We start from the raw sequence: 18,218 nt of genomic DNA on the forward strand, positions 1-18,218 counted from the left end.
GGTTGAGAGAGAGAGAGAGGGGGGGGTTGAGAGAGAGGGGGGGTTGAGAGAGAGAGAGAGGGGGGGGTTGAGAGAGAGAGAGAGGGGGGGGGTTGAGAGAGAGAGAGAGGGGGGGGGTTGAGAGAGAGAGAGAGGGGGGGGTTGAGAGAGAGAGGGGGGGTTGAGAGAGAGAGGGGGGGGGTTGAGAGAGAGAGAGAGAGAGAGAGGGGGGGGTTGAGAGAGAGAGAGAGAGAGAGGGGGGGGGTTGAGAGAGAGAAGTGGTGAGAGAGGGGGGGTGAGAGCGGGGGGGGCGAGAGAGAGGGGGGAATGAGAGAGGCGGCTCTAGTGGCCAATAGAGTCTCGGGTGGAGGGGGGGTGGCTTTTTTGCTGCCCCCCTGCAAAGTGCCTCCCTAGGCCTGGGCCTTGTTGGCCTAGGCCAAAATACAGCACTGACTTCCGGGTAGGGGGCATTAATAATGGTCAGGCTGGCTTCCACTGTGATTGCACACAGAAGAAGTCGATTGGCGGATACCGGGTACTCTGTCGGCAGAGACACAGAACTGCAGTCTGCCTACCGTTCTGACAGGGGAATGGATGAAGTTTGTGTCCTTGCAAAGCGGGGAATAAATTCCTTCTCTCCCCCCTAGTAAAAGCCCCCTATACAGTTCACACAAACACTGTTTAGGTACACAGTTAATCCTTTGATTGCCCCTGATGTTCACCTCTTCCCTGCCAGTGTCATTAGTACAGTGACAGATTATATTTTAGCACTGATCACTGTATTAGTGTCACTGTTCCCCAAAGTTGTGTCAGTATGTCAGCCACTATATTCCAGTCCCGCTATAAGTCGCTGATTGCCATCATTACTAGTTAAACAATAAATAAATATCCCATAGGTTTTTGTAGACACCATAACCTTTACGCAAACCAATCAATATACGCTTATTGGGGCTTTTTGTTACCATAAATATGGAGCAGATTACATATTGGCCTAAGTTGATGAAGAAATTTTAGATTTTTTTTTTTTTTTTCTCTATTTTTTTTATAGCAGAAAGTAAAAAAATATACATTATTATTATTATTATTATTATTATTATTATTATTATTATATATTTATTTTTTCTTCTAGGCTGCCTCTAGCAGCAGTGGGTTACCTGGATGGAACTTTGGCAATTTATGATATTTCAACACAGGCCTTGAGACACCGGTGCCAGCATGAGGTACGTGAGCTGAATATCCGCCATATTGTACTTTGTATTGAATGACAGACATAAGGTGTTCATATTATAAAGAGCTGGGGATTCCAGAAGGGGGGGGGGGGGGGGGGTTAGTCTAAATTCAAAATCAAGCAAAACTTTTTAAAGTGATTTGTAAACCCACTTTAATGACCTTTACCTATAGGTAAGCCTATATTGAGGCTTACCTATAGGTGCTGTAAATATCTCCTAAACTTGCACCGTTTAGGAGATATTTACAGTGCATGCAGCCGATGATATCATCGGCGCATGCGCTCTGATGAAACTGCCACCCATGTCGTTTCTTCAGAGCCCTGTGCGTGACTGGCGGCTCCCGTGCGCATGCATGGGAGTGATGTCACGCTGCTCCGGCCAGTAATACAGCCAGAGTCCGCAGACCTGGAAGGAAGACGGGTGAAGATGGATGCAGCCGCCAGCAGGGACAACGCGGGCTTCATTGCAGGTAAGTGTCACATAATGTGCTAGTATGCGATGCATGCTAGCACATTATGCATTTACTTTGCAGGGGGAAAAAAAGAAGAAAAATTTTTATTTTTTTCCTCTAACCACAACTCAGATCCTCATTGGTAGCCTGTATATTCCTCCCATCTTCCATACATTCCTATTGGACATTCACTATGATGGACTGCTTCAGTGGCAAATGGGTATTTGTGGGAGGGGGCGGGTATACAAGCTTTGATGCTACCAAAAGGTTTTTTTTCTTCACATAGTTACATGGGTCCATCAGCTTCATCCAAACCATCCCAGGAACCTTACAGCTGCAGTTGATCGAAAGGGAAGCACTTTAATGCTGAACTGTGGGATAGTTTTTCTTATTTGGACCATTAAGTTGCCCATGAATGGTTGGAAATTTTGCTGGTTCAGTAGGGACCATCCGAATTTCAATTCCTTTAGGGCAGTTCCTGTTTTACAGAAGTTGACCTAACAATCCACTTCTGTTGATGGGGACTGTTGAAAAACCTTTGTTGATCAGCCAGCTGTCAGAATATAATGGCAAAGCTGGGAGGATTCTTCCTTCCACCTCCTATTTGTGAATGGGTAAATCTATTTTTTTTTCTTTTTGGCTGGTTGAAGAAAAAAAAAGACTGGTATGTATGGCCAGCCTTAAAGTGTTACTAAACCCACAACTGTGAAATCAGTCTGTATATGTAGTAAAGCAGGCTTGTTATGCTCGCACTGTAATGAGGCTTACCTGTAGGTACTGTAAATATCTCCTAAATTTGCACAGTTGAGGAGATATTCAGAGTGGCTGCAGCCGGTGACATCACAGGCTTACAGTGCTGGACCATCAGAGCCAATGCCATAAACGGTGGCTCCCACGGGCCCCTGGCCACTCCTAGCTGGGGCCACGAACCCGGAAGGAAGATGGGGGAAGATGTCAGCCCTCTCAGCAATGACATTGCGGTGCTGGAGGGCTTCATTGGAAGGTACGTTTCTCATAATGTGCTAACATGCGATGCATACTAGCACATTATGGCATTGCTTTGCAGGGAATTTTTTTTTTTTTTTTCCCCAGCAGCCGCACGTTTACTACCGCTTTGAGAGTACATCCATGGGAAGGGCAGTGTTTGCTTACAGTTTTTTTTTTTTTTTTTTATTGGGAGCAGCGGCTGCATGGACACAGCTGCTGCTCTCTATTTGACATCCATGTGGGTGCGTTTCCACTAGCTCACGCTGTCTGCATTCTGGGACCCACACCCACTCATATACATAACAGCCGCTGCTCCCATCAGACATGAATAGGACTGCCTGCATGCAGATGCACTGAACACCTATGCATCAGTGTTAATTTTGGCAGCAAATTTCAATTTAGTTTTAGTCTTAGGACTAAAATGGCATTTTAGTTTTAGTCCCATTTTAGTCTTCTGCAAGTGTTTTAGTTTTAGTCGTATTTAGTCGACTAAAACTCCAGTACATTTTAGTCGACTCTAACTCATTTTAGTCGTCTATAATCGAATGGGTGTAGTTCAATTGTAATTTGTAATGCATTATTTAAGCATTTCTCTACAATTTCCAAACTCATTATATACTACTGCTGGTCCTGGAGTGAAAAATCTAACATGTTATTATTTATGGTATTAAGCTTTGAGCATGCACCAGTGTTAATTTTGGCAGCAAATTTCGATTTAGTTTTAGTTATAGTCTTTTGACTAAAATGCTATTTTAGTTTTAATTGTATTTTAGTCATCTGAATTGTTTTAGTTTTAGTCGTATTTTAGTCGACTAAAGGTGTGTTAATTTAGTCGACGAAAACGTTTTAGTCAACCAAATTAACACTGCTCTGCATCCCATGCAAGCAAACATGGCCCTTCACATAGATGTACGCTTTTGAACTCCCATGTGAATGAAACCTTAGATGTAACCAAGCTGGACCAATGATTAAAATAAATGTCGAGTTCTGCTTTAAAACGGAATGTTTACAACCATTGCTCATTATAATGATGCGGTATCTTGATGGCAGGAGATAAGATCTCATTTAAATAGGAAAAAGGAACTGACTTTGTTATCAGATCTTGGTTTACATATTCTACATAATTTATAAACCAAACTAATATGGCCTAAGGGACTTTAAAGAGACAACCACACAAAAAATATATATAAAATTACATAAATGTTCTACAAAAGGATTGAAAAAATATTACCGATAACAAACATGGTGCTTGATTGAGAATATTGCACATAACCAGTATATATGGAAATGCTTAATGGTCAGTTTAAACATCAACTCCTCACTACTTTAGTAGTTACACTGGATGCTGTCACACCTTAATGGGGTCAAGGCCATTTGTCTTCTCTGGCCTTTGAAAGTTGCTGGTCTATGTGCCTTATGGGCCGGATATCCCTCCCCCCCCCCCCCCCCCAACTCCCAGTGAGACTGAATGGCACACATTTTTCTTTGGGGAGGATTATAGCCTTTTTTTTTATTTCCTTTTTTATATATACCTTGATTGAATTTGGATTTGTGGATAATTATGGAGAGTGTTGTCCTACAAGTGGACCTCTAATGCCTCGTTTCCACTGAGCGGATCGGGTCCGTTCGGTACGGTACGCTAATTTGAGTGTTTCCATTATGAAAGTGGCCCATACAACCGAACCAAACCACACCATTCCTGGTCCTGCTTCAGATGTAGGGCCATAGGAAATGGTATGGTACGGTTAGGGCGGAGCTACTGGCGTCACACAATAGATTCCACTGATTGGCGGACAGAAAGACTTCAATGCTCACGTCAAATGAAAGAGCAAAACAAACACCTCATTTGGTGTAAACCCCGCATGGTCCCTGGTGGCCCGACTTGCAGTGGAAACGCTCACCTGAATAGACCGGACCTAACCCTTCCAAACTGTACTGACCCGAATCGTTCTGCTCAGTGGAAACGAGGCTTTAGTGTCTTTTTTGAACTACGAGTTACTGCTACATTTTAAGATTTCTTGTGCTCTTTCTCCTGAGGAAGCGAAAATTGTCTTTGCGAAATGCGTCGATTTCAGCAAGCACAAAATGATCGACACTGTTGGATGTTCAAACTGACCATTAAGTATTTCCATATATACTGGTTATGTGCAATATTCCCAATCAAGCACCATGTTTGTTATATGTAATATTTTGCATTGTCTTTTTTATTTTTTTTTTATCCTTTTTGTAGACCAAAATTTATGTAATTTTATATTTAATTTTGGAGGGTTTTCTCTTTAAAGTCCCTTGGGCCATAGTCATTTGTTTTTACACAATATTTTTCAGGACTGAGACACACCTGTCCTCTGTATATGTCAGCCCAGCTCCTTTTCAATTTATAAACCATTCTGGACCGTCGTCTTGTGTCCTGTGTGTTCATATTTATTCTGCTGACTCACACTCCATCCTCCTCTGTCTTTTGTGCTCCATCCTCCTTCACATTCTATCAATTATTTAATCCCACATTTTCCAGATCTACCACTCTCCCGTGTGTTTTTTTATTTTTTTTTTTTCTATACACTACCATTCAAAAGTTTGGGGCCACCCAGACAATTTCATGTTTTCCATGAAAACTCACACTTTTATTCATCAAATGAGTTGCAAAATGAATAGAAAATATAATCAAGACATTGAGGAGGTTCGAAATAATGATTTTTATTTGAAATAATAATTTTGTCCTTCAAACTTTGCTGCAAATGGAGAATTCTTAGATGAAAGCAATTACAGCCTTGCGACCTTTGGCATTCTAGCTGTCAATTTGTTGGGGTAATCTGAAGAAATTTCACCCCATGCTTCCTGAAGCCCCTCCCGTAAGTTGGATTGGTTTGATGGGCACTTCTTATATACCATATGCTCAAGCTGCTCCCACAACAGCTCAATAGGGTTGAGATCTGGTGACTACACTGGCTACTCCATTACAGACAGAATACCAGCTGACTGCTTCTTTCCTAAATAGTTCTTTCATAGTTTGGAGGAGTGCTTTGGGTCTTTGTCCTGTTGTAGGAGGAAATTGACTCCAATCAAGCGCTGTCCACAGGGTATGGCATGGCGTTGCAAAATGGAGTGATAGCCTTCCTTATTCAAAATCTATTTTACCTTGTACAAATCTCCCACTTTACCAGCACCAAAGCAGCCCCAGACCATCACATTACCTTCACCATGCTTGACAGATGGCGTCAGGCACTCCTCCAGCATCTGTTCACTTGTTCTGCCTCTCACAAATCTTCTGTGTGATCCAAACACCTCAAACATAGATTTGTCTGTCCATAACACTGTTTTCCAATCTTCCTCTGTCCAATGTCTGTGTTCTTTTGCCCATCTTAATCTTCTCTTTTTATTGGCCAGTCTCAGATATGGCTTTTCTTTGCCACTCTGCGTAGTAGGCCAGCATCCCGGAGTCGCCTCTTCACGGTGGACGTTGAGACTGGCGTTTTGCGGGTACCATTTTAATGAAGCTGCCGGTTGAGGACCTGTGAGGCGTCTTATTTCTCAATTTAGAGACTCTAATGTACTTGTCCTCTTGCTTAGTTGTGCACCGGGCCCTCCCACTTCTCTTTCTATTCTGGTTAGAGCCCGTTTGTGCTGTTCTCTGAAGGGAGTAGTACACACCGTTGTAGGAAATCTTCAGTGTCTTGGCAATTTCTCGCATGGAATCGCCTTCATTTCTCTGAACAAGAATAGACTGCCGAGTTTTAGAAGAAAGTTCTGTTTTTCTGGCCATTTTGAGAGTATAATTGAACCCACATATGCTGATGCTCCAGATACTCAACTAGCTTAAAGGAAGGCCAGTTTTAGGGCTCTTTCACACAGGCGGACCGTTCAGATCCGCCTGTCCTTTTTTTTGGCGGATCTGAACGGTCCCCCCATGCATCTCTACGGGGCATCGTATGTCAGCGGAGACATGTCCTCTGACACCCAATCCGATCCGTCTAATCTGGACGGATGAAAACCCTATTTTCCATCCGTCCAGCGGATGGGATCGGATGAGAACGGACCGATGGTCCGTTCCCATCAGATTCTACCATAGAGAACTATGGGGCTGTGACAGCTGTGTCTCCACACACAGCGCGGAGAACAGCTGTCATTCTCCTGCTCAGCGGGGGATCGGCTGATCGATCCCCCGCTGAGTAAAGCGGAGTCCGTTTGACGGACACACTGTGTGAAAGGAGCCTTATAGCTTCTCTAATAAGCACAACAGTTTTCAGCTGTGCTAACATAATTGCACAAGGGTTTTGTAATCCTCAATTGGCCTTTTAACACGGTTGGCTAACACAACGTACCATTAGAACACAGGAGTGATGGTTGCTGGAAATTGGTCTCTGCAAACCTATGTAGATATTTCATTAAAAATCAGCCGCTTCCAACAAGGATAGTCACTTGCCACATTAACAATGTCTAGACTGTATTTCTGATTAATTTATTGTTCTCTTCATTGAAAAAAAAACAGTGCTTTCCTTTAAAAAAAAAAAAAAAAGGACATTTCTAAGTGACCCCAAACTATTTAAACGGTAGTGTACGTTTTTTTCCTTTTAACTTTCAAGAGAACAATGCTGACCTCCGATTTGCAAGACTTCGTATTTTATGATTTAATCCATCCTGACGGTGATGAGTCCAGATTTCCATAGTCCTGTATTCTATGAACTTGTTTTTATGCTCCATGTGGTACATTGTTAAATGTTTTTTCTTTTGTTGTTTTATGATGTACAAACCTATAAAACACAGTTCCCCAGCTAACCAAATGTACTCCTAGATGATGGTATTGTTTCAAAGTAAATTTAAAAGTCAAATAGGCATAGAGAAGTGTGATAAAGATGTGTCATCGATGTATCCTTCATTTGTAATGGAAATTCATTTAATTTTAGTTTTGGATAGACAGGTGAGAGTCCCTGTCAGGTTTCCTATTTAATATCTATGTCCCTGCTGGGCAGATTTACCCGATTTTTGTCTTGGGGGGACCTTTTTGTTGCTGGGACTGAAAGTGATAAGAAAAGCAAGTGAAAGTGGTTGTAAACCTCAGACATGAAATATGAACAAAGCATATCCCTCTATGGTGTGTATTTGTGTTAATTAAGAGCACCAATGCCCCTTTCACACCTTTGCATTTATTGGTGCTTTTTGCAGAAACTCAATTCAGTCCATTTAACCTTGCTTCCTATGGGACACGTTCACATCTATGCTTTTTTCAACCTCTGCATTTTTGGAAAGGATCAGGGACTTTTTAAACGCAAAACGGTAATTTTTTTTGATTCAATAGACTTCAATGGAGAAGCTGCAGAAAAGTTTTTGCTGCAATTTTGCGTGTTTTAAAGCGAAGTTCCACCCAAAAGTGGAACTTCCGCTCATTTGTTTCCTCCCACCCTCCGGTGCCACATTTGGCACCTTTCAGGGGGGAGGGGGGGGGAGAACCAGTATCTGTTTTTGACAGGTACCCTTTCCCACTTCCAGAAGTTTGGCCCCCTCCTCCTTCCCCCGCCGCCAAGCCAATCCGAATGCGCAGCACGCTTCGCGCATGCTCAGTCGGGACCCATCTGTGACGCCACAAGGCTTCACTGCCAGGTTCCCTTACCGGCAGTGGCGGCGGCTGCGTCCAGGACAGGTAAGTGTCCTAATATTAAAAGTCAGCAGCTACAGTATGTGTAGATGCTGACTTTAAATTTTTTGGGGGGTGGAACTCCACGGAACTCCACTTTAATCTGCCTAACAACCAATTGGCAAAGAAAAAAAAAAAAATCACGTAAATACAAAAATGCACAGCAAAAAGCACTGTTGAAATGGATCAAAAGCAAACTCAGGAGCTGAGGTGTCATTTCTGTCTGCTGCCTCCTTCCTCTGCTATCAGCATGAGTCACTTCTGACAAGTGTTCCTGATACCAAGAGAAAAATAGAGACGGGGAGGGATCTCCAGCATACAGCCTGTGATTGACAGCCTCAGCTCTGTTATTGTATGTTGTGTGAAGCAGGGTGTTTCTCTTCCCTCCAACCAGCTCTCAGAGCTCTCCTCACTGAGCTCTGCAGTGTGTAACGTCTGCTCTCCGCTGCCTTTTTTTGACAGCTCAGACAAGCTTTATAAATTCTGCGTTTTGAACAGATGTGGAGAAGACTGCAGATAAATGGGTACAACATGTGTAGGAGGATTTGTTCTATCTCTGTGTATCACCTAAGTCTAGTTACTTCACAGGGTATATGGAAGGGTTTACAATCACTTTAAATTGTCTCCCGAACAGAAATGGGGAAACTTTCCAATGAGAAGCCTAGTAGCATTGAGAACTGTCTAGGTCACAGGTGTCAAACTGGTGGCCCTCCAGCTGTTGCGTAACTACAATTGCTATGAGGCTTTGCAAGGCTGACAGTTACAAGCATGACTACCACAGACAGAGGCATGATGGGACTTGTAGTTCCGCAACAGCTGGAGGGATGCCAGTGCTCTCTTGCTTCTGTGTCACAGAACAGGAAGTGAAGGTAAATCTTTTCAATTGGGCAAAGACGGAGAAAAAAAAAAAAGACAGCGGTCTCGACCCTTCCCTGCTCTATGCCCTATGGCCTCATTCACACTGGAAATTTGTCATAGCTATGGCAAGAATGCAGTGTATTCCGGAGACTGGAACCACAGGTGAATGCAGATAGCTGTGGCCTGCACAAAGCAATGACAGGTTGACAGCTCCTGCAACTGTTTGCAGGTGTTCAGATGTACAGTGCCTTGCGAAAGTATTCGGCCCCCTTGAACTTTGCGACCTTTTGCCACATTTAGTCTTTAGTCTTCTCCTTGTATGAGCTGAAAGTTTAGAGGGACGGCCAGGTCTTCGTAGATTTGCAGTGGTCTGATACTCCTTCCATTTCAATATTATCGCTTGCACAGTGCTCCTTGGGATGTTTAAAGCTTGGGAAATCTTTTTGTATCCAAATCCGGCTTTAAACTTCTCCACAACAGTATCTCGGACCTGCCTGGTGTGTTCCTTGTTCTTCATGATGCTCTCTGCGCTGTAAACGGACCTCTGAGACTATCACAGTGCAGGTGCATTTATACAGAGACTTGATTACACACAGGTGGATTCTATTTATCATCATTAGTCATTTAGGTCAACATTGGATCATTCAGAGATCCTCACTGAACTTCTGGAGAGAGTTTGCTGCACTGAAAGTAAAGGGGCTGAATAATTTTGCACGCCCAATTTTTCAGTTTTTTATTTGTTAAAAAAGTTTGAAATATCCAATAAATTTCGTTCCACTTCATGATTGTGTCCCACTTGTTGTTGATTCTTCACAAAAAATTACAGTTTTATATCTTTATGTTTGAAGCCTGAAATGTGGCAAAAGGTCGCAAAGTTCAAGGGGGCCGAATACTTTCGCAAGGCACTGTAATTGAGTGGTTACCTGCCATTACACTCATGCAGAGAGTGGTTACCTGCCATTAGGGAACGAAGATTGCCTTTGGACACAAGCTGTTTGTCTCCAGGGGAAATCCTCTGTCCCTAACCACAAGTAATCGTTCCATGTGCAAGTCCATTGAACACCTGGGGATAGTTGCAGATGTGATCGGCCATTGCTTTGCACAGAGTGGCTGCAACTATCTACATTCACCTGCTGCAGGAATGCACTGGGAAAAAATCTAATTTGAATGAGGCCTAAGCCACAACATAGTGGCCCCATCCTGCTTATATTTTACCTGCCCCTTCATGCATATCAGGTGAACAGAGGATGGGTCCATAGATGGGTTGTAGATGTTCTTCTCCATGAGTTGGCCCACACAGTCAGGTCAGACATACTTGGCTGTCCAATGGAATTCTTGAGTGCTGGTGACAGGATCACATGTTCTCATCCACAGGGGCTTTTGGGAAGGTAACCCAGGTCTGGCCAATCAGAGAGAGCGCATGTCCAGTTCTTCGGCATGTGATTATGCAATTGGCACTAGAGGGGAAAAAATGTTCTAGCAAAGTTAGCGACCTTAAAGTGGAGCTCCACCCAAAAAGACACTCCGCTTGTTCTGTCACTTTTTTTTTTTGGGGGGGGGGGGGGGGAGCGGGTACCTGGTCTTGACAGCTACCCACTCCCACTTCTGGGCAAGATCGCCACAGCTATCTCCGAGTATGTCCTTGTATGTTGACTTATTAAACACTACAAAAATGGGTTTGGGACTTTGTGTGAGGCGTGTGACCAACCATGGATGTGTACCATATAAACATAGTATATAACACATACTAGATAGGAAAAAGTAAGTATAAGATAAAACCAATTGTATCATTTATTGATCACAACAAATGGTAACAATTATGTATCCTAGATGTATTATGCTGGCATACCCTCCACCCCCTACCGCAATCGGTAATATCCTGATTTTAATTGTAAGTAATGAACGATCCATGTAAGGCCCCGTTCTTGGCACACTCTTGGTACTTAGGCCGAATTAATAACGTTACTATCATGGATATAGTAATGTCTGTTTACCTGCTTTGCATCTTTTTTAGTAATTTATGGTTTGATTGTACCATTGTTATATGTAATACATCTAGGATACTTAATTGTTACCATTTGTTGCAATCAATAAATTATAAATTGGTTTTATCATATACTTAACTTTTCCTATCTAGTATGTGTTATATACTATGTTTATATGGTATATATGGTACACATCCATGGTTGGTCACATGCCTCACACAGTCACAAACCAATTTTTGTTGTGTTTGTGTTATATAATTAGGGATGGAGGCACATTATTATATGAGCCTCATACAAAGTCCCAAAACTCCCCTCTTTTTCCCTTTGTTGATTTATTACATTTTCTTTTTAATTTTTTGTTTGATATGTTTTATAGCAGAAAGTAAAAATTATTATTATTATTTTTTCTTTTTTATCTGTCGATCTTTTTTTGTTTAGCGCAAAAAATAAACCATGCAGTGGTTATCTAACAGCACATCAGTTTCATTTGGGTACAGTGTCGCATGACCATGCAATTGTCAGTTAAAGTAACGCAGTGCCATATCGCAGAAAATAGCCTCAAGTGGTTAAGGACAATGGTTTTGGAATAGGATGTCCAACTAGCTCATTAGTTCGATTGTTGAGTGTCTAACTTATTGCCATATATATGTGCGCCTACATGATGGATGACTATAATTGGTGACCTCTCTCCTGTCTGTTGTCTCCAGTCCGGGATTGTACAGCTCCTCTGGGAAGACAGCTCTCCTGTGGTGTACACATGCAGCCTGGACGGGGCCGTCAGACTCTGGGATTCCCGCTCAGGGAAAATGATCAGCGAATACTGCGGACACACGGAGGAAATTCTTGACTTCGCTCTTAATAAGTGAGTATTTGTTCCACAATTTGTGATTCTAAAGGCCTATTTCAGACTGGCAGGAAAAATGTTTGCCAGGCAGATCTGACCTCTGCCAAGCACCCCTTGAATGAGTGAATGTGTGTGTGTGTGTGTATGTATATGTATATGTGTGTGTATATATATATATATATATATATATATATATATATATATATATGTATATATATATATATATATATATGTGTGTGTGTGTGTGTGTGTGTGTGTATATGTGTATATGTGTGTGTATATATATATATATATATATATATATATATATATATATATATATATATATATATATATATATATATTTGTGTGTGTATGTGTGTGTGTATATATATATATATATATATACTATTAAACATTACACATTATATGTAGTCTCCTCTCCAGCCAGCAGGTGGAGTTTTAGACCCCTTTTCACAAGCCTTTTTTTTTTTTCTGTCCGCTGTCTACAACAGCCTTTTTCAACCAGGGTGCCTTGAGGTTCCTTCAGGGGTGCCTTGGCAAAATGCCTAAAAATTGCCCAAAAATGTATACAAGTCAGCAGATGGATGAAGCCTGCCTTTTTAATTACACAAAGCCACAGGTTTTTATTGTGCACTATTACCACTTTACAGCCACCGGCATCCTAACAACCAGTGATGTCATCAGTTTTGATAAGAAGGGGGTTGAACACCTGCACGGCATCCTTGTTTGATTCTTCCTTGCCCCTCTCCGTCAACACTGGGGGTCACATTAGCTAACTGATGAAGAGAAACATAGGAATACTAGTTAGTACCAGTGTGCAAACTTTTTTCGCTTTATAAGAATAAATTGCCTCTAATGTTGGGTGTCCTATGTGTGTTGATGCTGCTACATTATGTAAAACTATTAGAAATGTTTTTTTTAAATTTTATAATGGGGTGCCTTGAGACTGTTGGTAATTTTAAAGGGTGCCTTGACTGAAAAAAGGTTGAGAAAACACTGGTGTACAACCTTTACTTGAAAAATGGGAATGCTTTAGGAACATATTAAGCAAATGCATCTTGCAGTGCATTCCTATGGGAAATAAATTTAGAAGAGACAAAGCCAAACCTGCCTGGCTAAACCGTAGCGTTAAAAAAAACTTATTAGGGGAAAAAAATGGCCTTCAAGAAATATAAATCACAGTATCGGCTTTCGAGCAATACAAGGAGGCAAATAAGAAAAGTAAACACAAAATCAAGATGGCTAAAATAAACTTTGAGAGACAAATAGCGGAGGATAGTAAAAAAAAAACCCAAAGAAATTCTTTAAATATATCAACAGCAAAAAAACTAGGGCAGAGCATATTGCACACATAATTAACGATGGGAGGATGGTTACAGAGGACACCGAAAAAGCAACCGTGCTGAATGCTTTTTTCTCGTCAGTCTTTACACAGGAAAAGGAGGGGTACACTGACCATGACTGTATGGTTAGTAGTAATACACAGGACTTGCCACTATGGCTAACAGAGGGTGAAATCAGGGAAAGGCTGGATAAAATTAACACAAACAAATCACCAGGCCCGGATGGCGTACATCCGAGAGTACTCAAGGAACTCAGTAAGGTTATATCTAGACCACTGTTCCTGATCTTTGCTGACAGTATTAGGACAGGGGATGTACAAGGGGATTGGAGGAAAGCTAACGTGATTCCGATATTCAAAAAGGGGCAGAGGCATATCACGGGAAATTATAGGCCTGTCAGTCTGACATCGATAGTATGTAAACTTCTGGAGGGGATGATAAGGGACTATATCATAGAGTTTGCTAAAGACAACCTCATCAGCAGTAATCAGCACGGGCGTTCTTGTCAAACCAATCTCCTAAAGCCCCGTACACACGTACCGATGGTCGGCTTACAAATGTTCCTCTTTTCTCCCCGGGATGTCGGTGTCTGCTGAAAAGTGCAAAGACAGCACAAGGACAGCACAAGAATTTTGTCCGCCGACTGCAGAAGTGATGTCATGTAATGGTTAACTTTCCCTGTGTTTTCTATTTTCTGAGCATGCCCAGTCTTGCAAATCTGCGGTCTGTCGGCCGAATTGTGTACTGACAGGCGAACAATCGTCCGTTCTGGTGTCGGCATACAAATATTTTCATGTTTGCACGAAAGACTTTTGTCCGCGGATTGTGCGCAGACATCTGTCGGAGGCACCATACTAACACGCGTACAATCGGCAGATCCTTCGTCCACCGACGTTTGTATGCCGACGATCGGTACGTGTGTACGGGCCTTTACATTCTACGAGGAGGTGAGCTAGATGGGGGCAGACCAGTGGATGTGGTGTACTTGGATTTCGCTAAGGCGTTTGATACAGTTCCCCACAAGCGCTTAATTTATAAAATAAGGTCTGCAGGTTTCGACAGCAAGGTTTGCTCTTGGATACGGAACTGGCTAAAAGGGCGTGTCCAAAGGGTGGTAATAAACAGCGCATACTCAGACTGGTCTGAGGTAGTAAGCGGGGTGCCCCAGGGCTCAGTCCTGGGACCAACCTTGTTCAATTTATTCATAAACAGCATTGAGGACGGGATCAGTAGTTCGTTATCAGTTTTTGCAGATGACACAAAATTGGGCAGGGCAATAACTGCACAGCATGAAGCAGATATCCTACAGAGTGACCTGGACAAAATAACATAGTGGGCAACGACATGGCAAATGAGGTTTAACGTGGAGAAGGGTAAGGTTTTGAACTTGGGGACTAAAAACATAAAAGCACAATACACGTTAGGAGGGGGAACCCTTGGAGGAATCAAAAATGGAGAAGGATCTGTGGGAGTCTTGGTTGATGATAGATTAGGCAACAGCATGCAATGTCAAGCGGCAGCTGCCAAAGCCAGCAGATTATTAGCATGCATAAAGAAAGGGATGTATTCCAGAGATAAGACTATAATCCTTCCACTTTATAAAACTCTGGTCCGACCGCATCTGGAGTATTCTGTCCAGTTCTGGTCGCCGGTCCTCAGGAGGGATGTGTTGGAGCTGGAGAGAGTCCAGAGAAGGGCAACTAAACTAATTAGGGGATTGGAGGACCTTAATTATGAAGAGCGTCTGCAATCGCTTGATTTATTCTCCCTGGAGAAGAGACGCCTGAGGGGGGACATGATAGCAATTTATAAATATCTCAATGGGGATCTCAGCTTAGAAAAAAAGCTGTTCAGTCGAAGGGATTGCATGAGGACAAGAGGGCATACAATGCGATTGGAGGAGAAGCGTTTTAACCTCAGGCAACGTGGGGGGTTCTTTACTGTTAGGGCTACAAGATTGTGGAATTCTCTACCACAAGAGGTGGTTTCTGCGGGAAGTATGGTGGCTTTCAAAAGACTCGAAGACGTACATCTCAAGGATCAGAACATTCAGGGCTATGTGAGATGATTACAGTCACACACACCTACACAGGTTGAACTGGATGGACTATTGTCTTTATTCAACCTCATCTACTATGTAACTATGTGCTCCCAAAGTCTGACCGTATGTTGCACCAGTGTGAACCGGGTCTTGTATAGTGTTCGTGTGCAATGCAATTCATGAAAGTGTATTCCTCCCCCCCCCCCAAAAAATTTAATTTGAAAAACTGCTGAGCAAATACTGTGCGAGATAAAAAAAAAAAAATTAAATATACCGGCAAATCCCAAAAGGGATTTGACAGAAAGCGGGGAAAGGGGTGTTGTGATGCCAAAGGAGGTGTACCGTACAGGGTAAGGGACAATATAATTGTATAAAAAAAATCTTTATTTAACACCTCAATAAAAAAGACAGTGTCTTAATGGCAGTACAAAACATCATAATCCACAGTGATGATATTGCAACATATACATCTATAAAAACCTTACCCTGTATGGCCATTACACCTCCTTTGGCCGCTCTCTCTCTTTTGGGATTTGCCTGTATATTTAACCTTTTTGGGATGGATGCCGCAAGTTGTTGCATGTGAGTGGGAGTGAGCAATTTTTGCAGATAAAAAAAAAAAATTATTGCAACCCCCCCCCCCCCCCCCGCCGCCTGTTTTATTCTCTAGGGCCTCTGCTAAAAAATATATATAATGTTTTGGGGTGTTTAAGTATGTTTCTTGCAAAATTAGGTGAAGATTTTTACATATGTGACGTGTCAAAATTGGCCTGGTGTCGAGGTGGTTAAAGCCCGCCATTTTGCTTCAGTTAGGTGGTGATAAATGGGTTAAGCACAATTTAAATTACTAAACGTTCCATATGACATAGCATTACTTCACTTTTTAAGTTCAATGTACTTAACAAAGTTGTCTTTTCTTGTTTCAGGGATGCTTCCATTGTGGTGACCGCATCTGGAGATCACAAAGCAAAAGTGTTCTGCGTGCAGAGACCCGACCGTTAACCTGGGGTGGCATCAGCACCCGTCCACTGTACAGGGCAATCGTTGCCTCTCTCTCTCTGAAAGGCTTGGAGCTGTTAGCTGTCTTCTTTACTTATATGTGTGGATGCAATTTAATCTATACAGACTGGCGTATGTGGATGCGCATGTACATGTTCACACTAACTTGGGGAGGAGAAAAAGGTTGATGCTTTTTGACTCCTTAAAAGCCACCTGACCCCAAATGACACAATTTCCATAGACTGGCCTGTGTATAAGAGGCCTTACCAACATTCATGGATAAATACTTCCACGTATTTTCAGGTGATTTTTCAGAACAGAGGATACTTAAAGCCAAGGTGGTGTAGTGGGGAGCTATACTTTAAACAAGCGGCTGACTTCCTGTCCCGTAGTTCTGTAGAGCAACCGACTTGGTTTTCACAGGAGCTAACGCAGAGCATTACGGTATATAATGCAAAGGTCAAAGATCTCTATTTCTATACTGGAACGGGCATTTTTTACATACGTAACCAGGAGTGTTACTAGTCACTATTTCACATAATGCATATTATTATTTTTGTTTTTTTATGGGGGCACATTGGCGATTTAAAGACCATGTTTTAAGGTGTTTTGTTTAAAGTGTACCTGTCATTCGATTTAACTAAATCCGCTTTTAGTGATGGGTTAGGCTCTGAAAAACGCAAAAGGTCCAACTCCACTGTGATAGATAAATACACTTTGCTTTTTGTTGGATTTAGAATCTGGAACCCGATTCCCTACATCTTAAAGTGCCTCTGTCACTTGAATACATGTCTAGGTGTGCCAGCACATTCTTACAGACCCTGCCTGGTTTTGCTCACCAGCTACAACGTCCTATACTCACCATAACAATTTCTACTAACTTCCCTTTTTTTTTCCAGTGCTGCAGCCTCAGAAAATGTTTTCAGTATGTAACCCTTAGGCCCCTTTCACACGGGCGATCCGATCCGCCTGTCAGTTTTTCAGGCAGACCTGATCGGATGCTCCATGCATCCCTATGGGCCAGCGGATGAAAGTGGAAATATCTCCCTGCAGACACCTGCTGCTATCCGATCCAATCCTGTCCGTGAAATCCGGATGGATGGAAACCCTATTTTCCATCCGTCTGGCGGATTGGATGAGAACAGACAGGCGGTCCGTTCTCATCCAATCTCCCCATAGAGGACAGCGGAAATCTGACAGCTCCGTCTCTGCACAGTGAGCGGAGACGGAACTGTCATACGCCTGCTCAGCGGGGATCGGCGGATCGATCCCCCGCTAAGCAAAATGGACTCCGTTCTGTGTGAAAGGACCCTTAGAGGTTTATTTACTAAAGGCAAATAGATTGTGCACTCTTGTTTTGGTGCTTCCGTTTGCATGGTGACTACGCACTGTCCCTATTTCCCAGTTGTGCTCCTGCGTTGTCACCCTGTCACACAAGCTTCTAATTAGAACTACAAGTGAGTCTCAACACATGGGGTGGATTTACTAAAGGCAAATAGACTGTGCACATTTCAAAGTGCAGTTGCCCCAGAGCTTAGTAAATGAGGGGAAGCTATGCTGACTGCCATCATCCAATCATGTGCAAGCAAAAATGCATTTTTTTTTTTGTTTTTTATTTTCCTTGCATGTGATTGGGTATTCTTTGCAAAGTGAATCTTTACCTCCTTTACTAAGCTGTGGAGAATCTTGCAGAGTACACAGTCTGTGCCTTTAGTAAATGAACCCTATTGGATGCCCGTGTCTCCCACTGTGCATTGGTTCCTTCCCATGTTACCACTGAGTCCTGTAGCGTCATAGGGGGGGGTCAAAGGAAGGAACCAGTGCACAGCGGAGGGGGGCACAGTCATCCCCAGCACTGACAGAAGTGTTA

General features: G+C 42.6%; 1 protein-coding gene across 1 annotated transcript in view; it reads left to right on the top strand.

The window, feature by feature from the left end:
- The window catches only part of AAMP (angio associated migratory cell protein), a 43,790-nt gene extending 27,235 nt beyond the window's left edge, over nucleotides 1–16,555 (top strand). The window contains exons 10-12 of the mRNA XM_082262283.1: nucleotides 1,109–1,199; nucleotides 11,826–11,980; nucleotides 16,276–16,555. Of these exons, the coding sequence (XP_082118409.1) occupies nucleotides 1,109–1,199; nucleotides 11,826–11,980; nucleotides 16,276–16,351 (322 nt within the window). The 3' untranslated portion in view covers nucleotides 16,352–16,555. The remainder of the gene's footprint in view (nucleotides 1–1,108; nucleotides 1,200–11,825; nucleotides 11,981–16,275) is intronic.
- Nucleotides 16,556–18,218: the final 1,663 nt, after the last annotated feature.

The sequence above is a fragment of the Pelophylax lessonae genome (genome assembly GCF_965119305.1).
Source record: "Pelophylax lessonae genome assembly, chromosome: 6".
Lineage (NCBI taxonomy): Eukaryota > Metazoa > Chordata > Amphibia > Anura > Ranidae > Pelophylax > Pelophylax lessonae.